General features: G+C 40.8%; 1 protein-coding gene across 4 annotated transcripts in view; it reads right to left on the reverse strand.

The window, feature by feature from the left end:
* The window catches only part of LOC138623152 (bromodomain adjacent to zinc finger domain protein 2B-like), a 49784-nt gene that overhangs the window by 3491 nt on the left and 31511 nt on the right, over nucleotides 1-14782 (reverse strand). The window contains exons 10-34 of one of the 4 annotated variants that reach the window (XM_069702474.1): nucleotides 14426-14629; nucleotides 13509-13569; nucleotides 12378-12486; nucleotides 12118-12219; nucleotides 11617-11827; nucleotides 10015-10107; nucleotides 9868-9929; nucleotides 9510-9575; nucleotides 8663-8728; nucleotides 8290-8334; nucleotides 8082-8108; nucleotides 7239-7304; nucleotides 5970-6110; nucleotides 5090-5344; nucleotides 4038-4261; nucleotides 3555-3629; nucleotides 3176-3410; nucleotides 3033-3095; nucleotides 2812-2956; nucleotides 2038-2693; nucleotides 1510-1798; nucleotides 1177-1332; nucleotides 842-996; nucleotides 452-657; nucleotides 183-318 (exon numbers count right to left, since the gene is read on the reverse strand). In XM_069702474.1, the coding sequence (XP_069558575.1) occupies nucleotides 183-318; nucleotides 452-657; nucleotides 842-996; nucleotides 1177-1332; nucleotides 1510-1798; nucleotides 2038-2693; nucleotides 2812-2956; nucleotides 3033-3095; nucleotides 3176-3410; nucleotides 3555-3629; nucleotides 4038-4261; nucleotides 5090-5344; nucleotides 5970-6110; nucleotides 7239-7304; nucleotides 8082-8108; nucleotides 8290-8334; nucleotides 8663-8728; nucleotides 9510-9575; nucleotides 9868-9929; nucleotides 10015-10107; nucleotides 11617-11827; nucleotides 12118-12219; nucleotides 12378-12486; nucleotides 13509-13569; nucleotides 14426-14629 (3848 nt within the window). Of the gene's footprint in view, nucleotides 1-182; nucleotides 319-451; nucleotides 658-841; nucleotides 997-1176; nucleotides 1333-1509; nucleotides 1799-2037; nucleotides 2694-2811; nucleotides 2957-3032; nucleotides 3096-3175; nucleotides 3411-3554; nucleotides 3630-4037; nucleotides 4262-5089; nucleotides 5345-5969; nucleotides 6111-7238; nucleotides 7305-8081; nucleotides 8109-8289; nucleotides 8335-8662; nucleotides 8729-9509; nucleotides 9576-9867; nucleotides 9930-10014; nucleotides 10108-11616; nucleotides 11828-12117; nucleotides 12220-12377; nucleotides 12487-13508; nucleotides 13570-14344; nucleotides 14630-14782 lie in introns of all 4 variants that reach the window. The other 3 variants (XM_069702472.1, XM_069702473.1, XM_069702471.1) reach the window with 3 other exon arrangements.

Below are 14782 nucleotides of genomic sequence, written 5' to 3' on the forward strand. Positions count from 1 at the left end.
AATTGTCCTATCCTTAACTGTTTTCAAAAGGCTTTTGTATTTTCTAATGGATTAAATAACGAACCAATTATTGACATACACAATTTCATGCAATTGAATCTTTAATATGATCTATAAATGTAGGTTTAGTATATATGTACTATAAAATGAAGAAAGACACAGAGAGATCAGGTGACACTCACCACTTTCATGATGACTCGTTCCCAGGCGATGGATTTCTGCAGCTGCTGAATGCAGAGTGACAGCTGAGCGGAGCTGCGAACTTGGCCGAGGGCTTTTCGCCACAGTCTCATCCCAGGAGCCACCTCCTCCTCACTGCTTCGAGTTCAAGAGTATGAGAACAAGTTGGTTGCCCAAAGAACATGTCAGTACTTTTTCTAATACAGACACAAGTATGGTGACATTATCCGCACGTATCTGAAAGGCTGTGCTTTAAGACCTCTTTAGGTACCTGCGATCAATATTTTTCTCCAGCTCTGACAGTCTGGTGACGGCGATATCGAGGGGATTGTTGGGCCACTGCACCACAGAGCCAGGAAGGTCCTCCTGGATGATTTCTCTCTGACACCTGTTTTCCAGAGTCGGGGAGGAGAAGGACTTGTGCTCATGATAGACTAGATCCTTACTGTCTGACTGGGGCTCAGGGGGCATCCAACCCTGACGGAGACATCAGTAAAATATGGCCATCACAATACAACATTTAACGGGTGCCAAAGTCAGGACACAAGAGCCTATCCAAGCATTGAAGAGTGAAATGATGGATAAAATCAGTTTGGAAACATGATTGGTTTCTGTATGAACTGAACGAAGATGAAAGAGTAGGATGCTTATTTTCCTGTACCTTGAGCTGCAGGTTAGCAGAGATGACTTTCCTCTCCAGAGCTTCGACGTGTCGCAGCAGGTTGATGTCCACCTCCATGGCCTGCTCCTCAACACACCAGCTCTCCACTGTCTCCACGCTCACCTCTTGCTTTCCCAGCTCTGTCACATCAACTGCTGCCACCACACACATTAAAACATTACAGTCGACTGGTGCAACTTATCTATATATCCAGATGTGCCAAAACACACAACATTCGACAGACATGCAGTGGTAAATAATAAAGAAAAGTATTATTTGAACTTTTAAAACTTTTAGAACTTAAAAAAAAAAAAGCAAAGGAAACGTGAACCCACCGTCGTTCCTGTTGGTACAGAGCTGGGTCATATGCTCCATGTGTTTTTGGATCTGCTTCTGCAAGACCCTCTCTCTGATGCCTCGGCTATGGAGGGTCTTAACCAGCCGGTGCAGGTTCTCCATGTCTGACACCCTCCACCAGCCGCGCAGCATCTCTGCCAACACATTAAATGAACACATTAAAGAGCTCTTGTCATGTTGTTTTTTTTAATTATAGCAAGATATTGTTTAACTGACAATCACCACAGTATGTACTCTGGTGCTCTCAGGGCGTTGGATATCTTTAGTCCTGTATATTTGATTTGTGCATTTTGACAATGTGCCATTCTTACCCTCTGGGATAGGCTGAGGATGAGGGTAGTCCTGGGTGTTGGCCACCTCCACAGCAGGGAATGAGGCACAAGTGAGCTTGTCACTCGGGGGCTCTGGGGTCTCACTCTTGTTGACAGAGTTGTTATTTGCCAGAAAGAGGGCCTTGTTTCCATTACCCTCTGCATGCTGGGAGGCTAGATCCCACATGGGGGGTAGAGAAGTGCCAGAGAAGGCCAAGCTGGGGCTGGTCGCGGAGCTGAGCGTGTCACACGGTGTCAGCCGGCTTTGATGAATGTCAGACTTTACTTGCTGAGAGGAAAAATACATACATTTTAAATTATGATCAGCTAGCAATTGTATTCCACTACCATATGCGTACTGTATAAGGTACTAGCTGAAGAAAAAAAGCATTCTGGAAAGAGTTTCTCATCCAATTCCAACACAGGAAATATGGTCATGAAATATGGACTAATTCTTACAACACATGTCACAAGTACATCTTGATCTTTGTAACAGAGATGGAAACAGCATTATTGCTATCCACCAACCTGGAGGATATGCGTTTGCATGTTATTGATCCCAGCAGTAGTGTTGTAGCTCGCTGTAGTGAGGGGATTAGTGGAGAGGAATGAGGGGGATTTAGTCCCCATGTGTTGTGGAGAAGAGGAGGAAGCTGGAGGACTGGAGCCAGAGGTCACAGAGGACTCATCACAAGGAGAGCGAGGCAAGAGGCTAAACCACTGGTTGCTTTTATCAGTCAGTGCCTTAGACAGCTCGTCATACTGAAGGATGGATTGAGGGCTCCGGGTCATCCAGTGACTGCTTTTCAGCCAGGTGGGGCTGAGAGGAGATGGTACTGAAGCATCTGTTTTATCCATCAGTCCCTGCTGAGTGGAGACTGTCTGTGAGGTAGGATACGAGGGATAAGATGCAGAAGTGGGAACTTCAGCAGAGTAACTATTAATATCAGAATCTTTCATTTTGGCGACTTCAAGGAGTTTGCTGAGCTTAGAGAAGGAGCCGGGTTTTTGGAGGAAGAGATTGTCTTTGTCCTGCTGGCACTCAGGCTTTGCTGTATCACCGTCTGTGTTCGGTGCTGGGCTGCAGACCTCTGGCTTCTCCGTGTCTTCCAGCTGCTCCTCCTTTAGCCTCATCACCTGGGCAGCCCTCTTTCTTTTCTCCTCCTTCTCTGTCTCTTCGTAGCCTGGATAACATGAAAGAAACATTAGCTTTGACACAATGCACAAACAAACCTTCAGTTCTCTATCCTGCACATGCTGACAGATATGAAGACAATCTGAGCCTTAGGTCTTGGTTTGCACCTTCACCACTCTCCATGCCTTCAACAAAGATGCCACCACACCGTGGGAGGACCCAGTAACGTCTCTTGTATCGGTCCTGGCCTATCATCACCGAGCGAAGCGAGTGAGATGCATCAAACAGCTTCTGTCTAATTTGACTCTGTTGCTGAAGAGACAGAAAGTACATTCAGTTGCGAACTATGAATCAATTCATTAAGAAATGATGAGAAAATATAATTTACCTTGTATGTTTTCTCAATGTGTTTCTCCAGTTCTTCGATGCTGGCTGAGTGTACACTGTCATCCTAGAAGAAAACATGTCGTTACTGGGAGGCCAGCGGACCGGCTGACATTTACTATAACAGACACTGGTGTAGTCACTGACCTCCTCCTCACATATCTCTGCTTTCTTCCCTTTCTTTCCCACTGACTCTTCCTCCTCCTCCTCATCGTCTTCTCCTTGGTCTTCACTATCGTCATCCTCGTCCTCTTCTTCCTCACTGTCCCCTTCTTTTCTCTTGCATTTGTTTCTGACTGTGGGGTTGACAAACGAATGGCTGTCCTCTCCTCCCACACTGCTGTCTCTCTTCCCTGTCTTCTTGGCATGGATGCTCCTCAGTCTTTGAAAACAGAAATGAATAGAAGATTAAAGAGAGAAAGTCACTTTGTACAGTTCATGTGCTATTCAGTCAATCACTAACACAAAATGTCTGAGCATATTCACAGAACCTGCAAATTACAGCTCAGATAACGCATGTACTCACTTGCGAAGCTTTCCCTCGACAACCCACTTATCCTTCCTCAGGTTGGTCATGTAGTCTATGTTTTTGTCGATTTCACTGGAAAACACCAGAGATGATTGAAACAGACACTTCTGTGGCCTTTTTGTATAATAAGAAGAGCATGAGGCATCAAATGTGATTCAAAATGTAGTATTTATAAAAAAAATGGATGACTTGCAGTTTGATGCAACCTTGTGAAAGTGTCTATCAGACTGTAGTTTGCCATATTCCATTTCACACTTCTGTTATTTGATTACAGCTGAAGCTTCCATGAATAAAACAAGTGTGTATGCTCCACTTTCAGGTATAGAGATGAACATAGAAACACTTCATACAGTTAGTGTCTCTCACAGTCCAACATTATATTATCATATCATTTTATATAAATGTATCAAAGCTTTAAAATGACCAGTGGCAGTTTGGTTTTCTATGAATAGTCCAGAGTGTCAGAGGCAGGATCCTCACCTGATCACAGCTTTACTGCAGCAGAGCTCATTCACGAGGAATGCCAGCATGGAGGCCTTCTGAACCGGACTGTGAGCCTGAAAAGCCTTCGTCCTGAGGCTGAGGGCCAAAGCAGCCGTCTCTGCCTGCTCAGAATGACACTCCATGTAGATCTGCAGGATCTCAGACACGTTGTCTCGGTTGATCTCCACATTTGTCAAGTGGTTCCCCAAGATGGTTTTGCTCTAAAGCAAATAATGTGTTTCAAAAAAGTCGTTTTGTCAAAGGGTTTAACAATCTTTTTTAACCACTAAACTGAATCTAAAATAAAAAAACGAAATCCCTTTCTTTATGTAGTATAGCCTTAAAAGCAAATAGTCACAATACGTGTCTAGAAGAGAACCATCCTTCCATGTAATTATCTCTTCCTGATACTAAGTGCTCAAGTGTCCCCCGGGATGTGTCACATCCAGGATGTGTGGATTATTATTAAACATGCTCAATGTTTAGTTGGGCTGTTCAGTGTCCTTGTATATTTATGTCTCTTGATGTGGACACAACAGCCTGAGACGGTTTCTTACAAGAAAATGTATGTAAAATCCCATAAATTCATGATTACACCCCACAGCACGGCAAGGAGACAAAGGGGATTAAAATCATGGTTTAAACCTAAAATGTCTCAGAGCTCCAAACACTGATAAACTCCAAAGCAGACTCTTCATTTAGATCTCCAGAGCAAAAGTGGCTGGTTGAAAAATATTAGCAGGTAACAAGTGGGATCACTTTGTTACAAGGGACAGCCTACATTTCCTTGTATTTCTTACACTGTACTGTCACTGCTGTCAGTTTTCTCTTTAATATCTAAATATCTCAGGACTCTTTAGAGCGTTCCAATAACTGAAGCAGTGAAAAGTGATATTTGTACAATAGGTACATCTAAATCATTAGATTTCATAGGCACACTGTAGCAGTTGTGTAATTATAAGTATTTACATGCGTGTAATTTACAGTACAGAGAACTTTTATAATTTACCAGCTGCACAAATACTACAGATAGAATGACAGACCCTCACCTTGTAACCTGCAGGTAAACCAGGATCACACACAGCTGCAGAGAGCATGCTCACCAGCAGGTCCTGCACTTTGCCCGTACTGTTCCCAACATTGAGCAACCCCTCCTGAAGGTCATTTATGGTGAGCATGTTTGAATTTAAATCCAATCGCAGGACCTTTCCAAAGCTGTGCAGAAACTGCAGCACCATCAAGCACTGTGAGAAAGTGCCTCCTGGTAAAACCAGACCAGAGATACGAGACAACTCTGGAAGTGGCTGGAGAGAAAAACAAATACAATTTTAAAACACAAAACACTATTTTATGATTAAGAACAATTTGTAACTACTGAAAAGAAATCCCCAAAAGATAGATGTTGTGTTGGTCATAGGATATCCCTTTCTTACTTTATTATTACAATTTAAATGAAACAAACAACACATAATTCAGCCTTTCTTACATTTTAGGGATTACTTCGTTTCAGACTTCAGTCAGTCTGTTAAAACCTATTAAAGAAATGTTATGAATATAAATCCTGAATTCTTTGATTACATGTATCTGATCCGTAATCCTTGGTTGGTGTTATGACCTTAGCAGCCACTGGGTGGCAGTGTTTTGATCAACACCTGTTTCCCTTTTAATCAATACCAGATGCTTTCAGTGATATTAAACATCTATTTTGTTGGTGACAGTGAAACAATGAAACCATCGATTTATCAAAGGCACTTCTAATCTTCACGCATATAGCTCCTACAGTGATTACACTGGTGGATTTCTCTTAAAAAAAAATCCCCGGATATCCAGTCTTTCCACACACATTTATTACTCCACAGATGGACTCCATCCGTGGTGCAGCACGAGCTCTCATTTTCATCTGCCAACAGATCCACTGTGTGTGACTACCTTATGATCTGCTAAACACATGTCTTCGTTTGGCTTCTTCAGCTGCTTTGCTTTTTCCAGTTCCAGCCTTCTCAGCTCCAGTTTCCTCTCCTTGTTCAGCCGTTTCTCGTCCTTCTTTTCTTTCTTCAGACGCTCTTTCGCCTACAGAAAAGTTGAAGGACAATGGTATGCATTATGAACACTGCAGCAGACAGTGATCAGAATGTTTAGGTGAGGTATAATACATTTCTTTTATAGAGGCTGGATGTGATACAACACTACAAATTACAACCTCATTTCTGTCACATCATCAAAAATAGTCAAATTAACAAACCATTTTAAATCATTTCACGAAGGTTGTTGCAGGGCTACTAATAGGCCTACTGTAATGCATTATACTGTATATACATGTAACAATTATTGAATGAAGAAGTGGTTTTGTATTCGTTTCTGGCCATTTACAGGCCAATCCCTCATTATTCAAACACATCAAACCAAACATTCAGGCTTTAAACACCAGCCTCACAACAGCATGCCACATCAGCACTATCCAAACATACACAGCCCACACATGATGCTCCAGGAGACATCCAACAATATAAGTGTATTACACAAACACAATATACAGAAAATGTTTAAAATTTAGTTTCATTTGGGATTTGTTTTTGGATTGTTTTGTACTGTACATTTGATCAAGTTCATTTATAATCCGCTATTTCTCTCCTCTTAGGCCAATCTTTTGCTATATACTTAGGAAAAAAAAGTTTCAAAAAGGTATTAACGCTCTATTCTCCGTAGTTCTTAAATATGAAATATCAATATAAGTGTGATAAATGATGGTATAGAGAACGTTTCCTACTGTCATTTATGCCACATTCAGCTCACAACATTTGCAGATTCTGTCATCCTTCCTTCAGTTTCAATATTTAGAAGTAATAGACCACATATCATCTGTGCACAAAGGGATCTCTTACTCTTATAGTTTTGACATTTCTTTAAAAAAAAAAAAAAAACTACAATTTTGACTTTTGCCAGATTTCTTTGACCCATGCGTATCTCCCTTCTGCTCTGACGGCATCTACACTCATCCACCTCCACATTTGTTTTTTGGAGATAACTTCCTTGAAATCCACATTCTTCTAATAAATCAAACATTTCAATCATAATGTATAGTACTGTATCCCATCATAGCTGACTGCAGCACTTTTAGATAAAGTAGCTGAGTGAAGGAAAAGTAAAACCGAGTAAGACGGAGCAGGATGAGCCGAGATAACGTCAGCAGTTACTCACCTCTGCCTTCTTACGGGCGTCCACAGCCTTCATGAGGATCATGTGCTGCCTGCGTCTCTCCCTCTCCTGACAGAGCACACAGAGTTTATTCTATTTTAATTCTATCTTCACTTTCTATTATTTGTTGAAGAAAACAAATGAGGTCACACATGCAACTCACAATATGAACCACGTGACATGCACAGTAGAAGATAGAGCGTTGGTCACAGTTTGTCATGATCAATACAAACAGCAGTTTTAATGTAAAACTACACATAATAGAGAAACAACACGACGATGAAAAAAAGAAAGTAAGGGTAGTGATGCATAGACAATGCATAAGCTTAAAGTTAGAAAAAGCCATTGTAATTTTAATCTGAGCGTGTCTGCAAGAGGCAGAATTAAAGATGGTATTAGCTGAGAGTTATTGAACTATAAGCAGCAGGTATTATGTATTAGAGCAACAAGCAAAATACTAAATGAAATCTTTTAATCGACTGGTGAACAACATCATATTAAACTATCAAAATCTCCTGATATTATATACTTTTATCTACTCACACAAACACAGAAAGATGTTGAACCAATGTGATCATTCTAAAACAGAAACAGTGTACTTGGTGTTTCAGATTATGAAGGCAAAGCACTTCATGCATTGAATCAATATTGATCACATTCTGCAGATAATGGACGGGTTTTTCCTCTGAGACGAATATGCATTGCACTGTTGTGGGAAAAGCCATGCAGAGGGATGTTGTATGCCTGCAGCCAATGCTACACTTTACCCATTGCTATGATGGCAACCAGTTATCACAACACATTCACAATATGGTGTTACATGTACAGAAACAAACATACTCATACCATATCTAGTCTATGTCTCTCCAACTCCTGGGAGAAAGAGTTGGCAAAGTTTTAAGAAATGAAAAATCACAGGTAAAAATCGAAACTTCCAAAGCAAAATTTGAAAGCATAAATTGTACAAAGGATAATTAGATAGAGATCATCTTCAATACATTTAAATTAAACTGACTAAAACTGGTTAAAATGAAGTCTCAGATAAAAGACCTACCTGGTGCTTCAGTATGACAGCTTGAAGTCTTCGCATCTCCTTCTCCTTCACAAACAACATGAAGTTAATTATAAACCAAAACAGGTTCACATTTACATTATTTTAAAGGGATACAGAAATGACATGTTTTCTTATCTGCTTTAATGCTCAACTTCCAGCTTCATTGGTTGATTTAATGAAAACATCCAACCAAGACAAGGAAAATCTCAAAGACAAGCAGTGTCATACAGCATAAGTATCGTACTACAAGTAGGGGCAACGATTGGCATTATGAGCAGCTGAACAACAGACTAGACTGACTAATGGAGTTAAAGACGAGAAGCAACAGGAACCAAAACAATGAAAATGTGCTCATAAATCTAATATCACTCACCTTGTTTCGTTTCTCAGCTTCCAGTATTTTGGCATTGGCTGCTGCTTCTTTTTTCTTTCTTTTCACCTGTTTGTGCAAAACAGGACATGAGGTCATGCAACACAATCGACATGTACACCAAAACGCACCAATTTTTCACTAACTGTTTTTTTCAATTATTTTTTATCAACCAAAAACATTAAGTGGAAACAATACAGGACTAAAGCGATGGTTTAAAAAATATAACATACATAAAATATACGTAAATATGTTCTACTTTAGTTTTCTATGTGTTTGCAAGATTGCTATTGTTCGGTCTGATTGTTCATAGAGTCAATGGGTCGAAGATAATATATCTAACATGCTGAAATTTTGAGCAATGAGATAATTATTTCCCCCCATTAACACTGAAAGACAAAATGGCTGGAGTTATTACAAAACACCAGCAGCCAGAGAGAATAAATTAAGCAAAATTTCTATCAGCAATTATAGCCTCAATGAAATCCTGTTAAGAGCCACTTGCCAAGCGTGTCAACTCAAATTTGATTTATAAAGGCTAAAATACTTCACAGCTTATATTAGGGACAGAATACAAAATAGGTATTTCACCTAGCCATGGTAAACTCTGGGCCTCCTCATACTTAATGAAATACTGTATTTTGTATTAATCTCCAGCATGGTTGGAGGAGATTTTCATATTCAATGGCACTTTTGGAAAAAACCAATTAAGCATTAGTGACATGTACACACTAAAAGTTGGGCCACATAATTTAGGAGTAGCCTTTAGTTGTTTTCTTCCCTTTAAATCCTATCAACAGCAGAAAGGAAGCATTTTTAGAATGTTTCTGCAACAACTTTCAGGACGAACCTCAAGAATTTGCTGTGCACGGAGTTCTTTCTCCAGACGAATTTGCTGAATGCGCTTGATCTTCTCCTAGTAAAAGGATGAGGGTGAGATCAAATGAATTAACTGTTAAGTCATGCATGTTATAGAGTGGTGGAGGGGGGCAGGATGTGAGCTGAAGAAGTACAGTGGGTCTATGCAGATGAGGAAGGTGCAGCATTTTAAAGAACAGCAACTTTCTTGTAGGATTTCAAAGCAATTCGACTGCTGAAAACCTTTCCACCTTTCTGAGCACAAACTCTCAGTATGGACAAAGCAGCTGCAGATAGTTATAAAGATCTGCGTGGAAAATCGAACAATGCATGGGAAGGAAAACCCTTACTTGTTGTTTAAGAATCTTCATCTGCTCCCTCTTCCTCCGCCTCTCCTCAGCAGCCACCATTGCTGAAAAACGCAAACAAATCAAGCATGTACAGGCATCATATCATCCAGTGTAGGAGAGGAATCTGAGTAGACACCGACCACTTACCTTGTTGCTTCCTCGCCTCCTTGGCTGCTTGCGCAATTGCCTGTTTCTCTAGTTTTCTCATCATCTTGATCTGAGCTGCTTGTCGAGCTATTTCTGCAACATGATGAAATGCAAAATATGAAATAACAAATCACAGACACTACTGAAAAAAAAAATCACCCACTGACACTCTAATCCATGTGAAGAGTTCGAAGGCTATTGACTACAACAGTTAGAGAAAGTTGAGAAAAAGCCTCAGGGGCCACTACATGTCTAATGGATGAAATATCCTTTGGTTATAGTTGAATATATTGAGAAACGGCATTGCTGCCTTTTCTAATTTGATTTTTTTTTTGTGTGTGATTAAAAAAAAAAAAAGTCTTGATTTTCAGGTGTTGACATCAAATGTTCACCACTGATATTGAAATTGGTGAAAATTCTTCATCTTATTGAATATGCAGGTGCTCCAGGCTTTCAGGCTTCCTTGGTGGAGCGAATGTGAAAATGAAAACATCCTATTTGTATAGCCACATACAAGGAGGCACTCCAATCTCTTCACACAGCCATTAACCAAGACCAGGAAAATCCTTCATGTGCAAACAACGAGTCCAGTATTTCAAACCATTGCAGACAAGCAGGGGCAAAGATCGGTAGTCAGCATGTGACATTTGCGGCAGCTCAACAAGACAACACAGGTCTGATATTTAAGATAGCTGAATGTGGTTTTGCAATTGACCTCCATTGTAGCTGGTAATACAGTGGGTACGGAAAGTATTCAGACCCCTTTAAATTTTTCACTCTTTGTTTCATTGCAGCCATTTGCTAAAATCAAAAAAGTTCATTTTATTTCTCATTAATGCGGCCAAGTACAGAGATATCCTGGAAGAAAACCTCTTCCAGAGTGCTCTGGACCTCAGACTGGGCCGAAGGTCCACCTTCCAACAAGACAATGACCCGAAGCACACAGCTAAAATAACAAAGGAGTGGCTTCGGAACAACTCTGTGACCATTCTTGACCGGCCCAGCCAGAGCCCTGACCTAAACCCAATTGAGCATCTCTGGAGAGACCTGAAAATGTCTGTCCACCAACGTTCACCATCCAACCTGACGGAACTGGAGAGGATCTGCAAGGAAGAATGGCAGAGGATCCCCAAATCCAGGTGTGAAAAGCTTGTTGCATCGTTCCCAAGAAGACTCATGGCTGTACGAGCTCAAAAGGGTGCTTCTACTCAATACTGAGCAAAGGGTCTGAATACTTATCACCATGTGATATTTCAGTTTTTCTTTTTTAATAAATTTGCACACATTTCTACATTTCTGTTTTTTTCTGTCAAGATGGGGTGCTGAGTGTACATTAATGAGAAATAAAATGAACTTTTTTGATTTTAGCAAATGGCTGCAATGAAACAAAGAGTGAAAAATTTAAAGGGGTCTGAATACTTTCCGTACCCACTGTATCTAGTGTGCGATATCTCACACCTCCGGTTGGCAAATTACCCGTTATTTAAAAATAAATGCAAAAAAGCACAACGTGCATCAACATGTGCAACATAAGGCCAATAGCTGCTGGTGTTTTATGCTGTTTAATCTTTCACAGGAAACATCTCTACGATGGAAACTGACCTTGAGCCTCCAGTTTACGGAGCAACTTGGCATCACTGATATCTTGGAAGTTATTTTCACCAACATTTAGAGGGTGAGACTTCCATTGTCTGGCCCCAATGCCATCAACCGTCGGCTGGTGCTCGAATTTTGAGCGACGGCCGCGCCGCCCATCCATCGCTATGATGCTGGGAGCAATCTCATCCTCAGCCAGCAAGACCCACTGTAGACCCTGGGTCATTTTAAATAGACACAATACAGATTAAAACACACTGATAACTTAGCTTTGGTCTCTGACAGTGTTTTAAAAAGAAATACGTTTAGGCATTGTAACTTCTAGCAGCGCAACAGATTTAAATATATGTTACATTTATATTTCCTATAAATTTCCCATCTGTGATTAATTGAGATATTCTGCAGATCAGTGTCCACATCCTAAACTGAATTGTAGATAATATTGAAACTATGATGATGGTCCACATGACAACAGTTGCGTTTGAGGTCATGAGAAACAACATTTACCTCTGGTCCGTCTCTGGCTTCGTAGAAGTCACCAACTTTAATTTTTGTACTAAAGCTGAAGTTGTCCCGCGAGATTTCAGTTATCCCATTCCTGACTAAGTACTGCAGACAAAAGAATAAAGCACACTAATTAAAGCACAGGTAGGAACCTTCAGCCAAAGAAGTAATTATATGATGCTTCACTAGTACAATTAGCGTGTGCAATCATTCAAAGCTTTAAAGCTACTTTACACAAAGTAAACTACACATTGCTGTTTTACCTTCATTACATCAGGATACTGACGCAGCTTCTTCCCACATGGGGCAAAGTAAGCCACCTCCCCCTGCAGACGACCAGCCACTGTCCTGATGCGCGTCTGTCTCTGCCACCTGGACAAAGAAATTGAAAACAACATGCAATATAGTTAACATGAAACTGCTGTTTACTGTGTAGTCTGTGGCCTTGTTATCCAGTGTAATCAGACCCCCTGATAGTCATGGACCATGTGGGACAACCCCTCACTTCCCATGAGCTCCGCTGGAGAGCAGCTGCGGCTCACAGAAGAGACGTGTGGGCTGGTTTCCCAGACAGAGCAGAGGCTGAAATACAGCCGTGTAGCCTGTGCTTCCTGTGAACCCTGTGATGAGAAACATCCCTGGAAGATGAAAGGCTGCTCTCGTTGGAGGCTGCAGAATTTGTGGGCAGGGAGCTGCTAATGTTGCATGTCTGTGTTGAGGCTGGATGCAATTAACCCCTTGTGTTGAACTGCTGGGCCTCATTTAATTTCCTGCCCACTATGACCAAATACTCAAGAAGTCCTCTAAAAGGAAGGCAAGGATGTTTTTTGTGGTCTGCTCCAACTCAGCTCTTCATAAAGATGTCACTGCACTCAAATCAGGAACTCTCACCGTGCTTTTTTGTTAACATCTACAGTATTTACCGCTGGGACAACTGTCTAAGCACGGTTGCAGCTTTTATGTCCAGCTTCATATTAACACAACAGTCAGACATTTTTACGGAGAACTGGACAAATGACATGCCAAAGAATACAATGATAAGTTGATAGAGTGAGTGTTTTTGTACTCCTTATTCTCACTGAATAATGCATCTACACGGAAGTTTAAGAAAGCTAAAATAATTGTCTGTTGTAGGAATCAAACCTGCAGATGTGATCACATTTGATCCAGGTGAACATGTGTCTTAGACTGCTAAACAAAGAAAAGTTAGCTGCAGGTGATGTTTTTTGCAAAAGTCACTTTTCAGCCTTGAGTAAGCTGACATTTTACTTTACCACCAACTGCCTAAACACCAACAATACAGCAAGCATGACAGCGAAAACAAACGGCACACGGTCACACTATCAAACCTTTATCTGTTTCTTTTAATATAAAGTGCAGGCACAATATCTCACCCAAACTCCAGAGGCAATCGCAGAACTCTCTCATCTGTTACCCTCCTCCTCTTTCCTGATCCTAGAAAACAGGAGAAATGACTCAGCATTGTTTTTAACCTTCAGTGGGACCTGGGCAAATCCACAAATCTGCCATTCTCACAGGACAACACACAGCAAAGTGAAAAAGCTCCTGTAAAAAGAGACATGTTTGGTACCTGTCGTGGATAATTGTTAATAGTATGAAACTGCAATACATAATGTAAATGACCACCAAATATTAGACAAACAATATGCAGATGTTTTGCTGAAAAGTGTGAAACAGAAACGGAGCTTGTACAGGAACAAATCTCACAGCTGTTTAAGTGTTTCTTTAAGATCATCGACAGTAATTCATGACATGCAGCCGTGGCATGATTCTTTTATTACTGCATAGGAGGACTAAATGGAACAAGAAATTAATATTTCCAATAGTGGCAAGTAATAATGCACCTCTATTAGTAGTACAAAACACTGAGTCATCCACTATCACATAAAGCATCTGGCTGGGTTATTAAAACAAAAGCTGCTGGGTATAACCCAAACTATGATGCTACCAATATCCTGCAGAGAGCTCGTTTTAACAAAGATCTATGGAGAAATATGCTGCAAATTTATGTTTTCAGCTGGAATATTTAAATATACTTTTCCACAGATAGAGGTGGGAGGAAAAGGCTGACTTATATAATGATTCTGCTGTACTGTCTCAGTGAATAATACTTTCCTAATGCCTGGATCATAGATCAAAGTGTCAAATTAAATCTTAATTGCGGCCGTGTTATCGATATATTTTGTTTTTCATAAAACAGATTTGTTACCTGGCATTGTTGCATATGTGTAGGATGGGGACGGGGTGCTGTGTGTACTTAATGCCCTGCTGCTGCTGGAGAGTAAACTACCAGGTAGAGTTGGAGGCTCTGTAATCTGCAGGTTAAGCAGAGAGCCGTTGGCTGAAAGGTTGGAGGGCGACTTGTGAGTGGACAACGATGCTTCAGTGAGTTTACGAGGAGTCCTCTCTGCATCGCTTTCTGCTTCTGTCTCGAGGCACTCCTTGGTATCATCCTCAGAGCCATCAGAGTCGCTCTCCAGTATGCTCTCCAACTCTGCAGGGGATTCCAATGTGCCACAGAGAGACAGAGAGAGTGGAATTATGTCCTAATTAATATCCCTTGCCCATCCCAACCATACAGAGCACTGCTAATTTCTCAAAGAAACCTCATCCTCCACAGCTTCTATCAGCCATAGCATGTTATCAA

Source organism: Brachyistius frenatus, unplaced genomic scaffold, assembly GCF_029030835.1.
Source record: "Brachyistius frenatus isolate BFR_SWC_R1_liver_20210118 unplaced genomic scaffold, ASM2903083v1 Contig_42, whole genome shotgun sequence".
Taxonomy (NCBI): domain Eukaryota; kingdom Metazoa; phylum Chordata; class Actinopteri; family Embiotocidae; genus Brachyistius; species Brachyistius frenatus.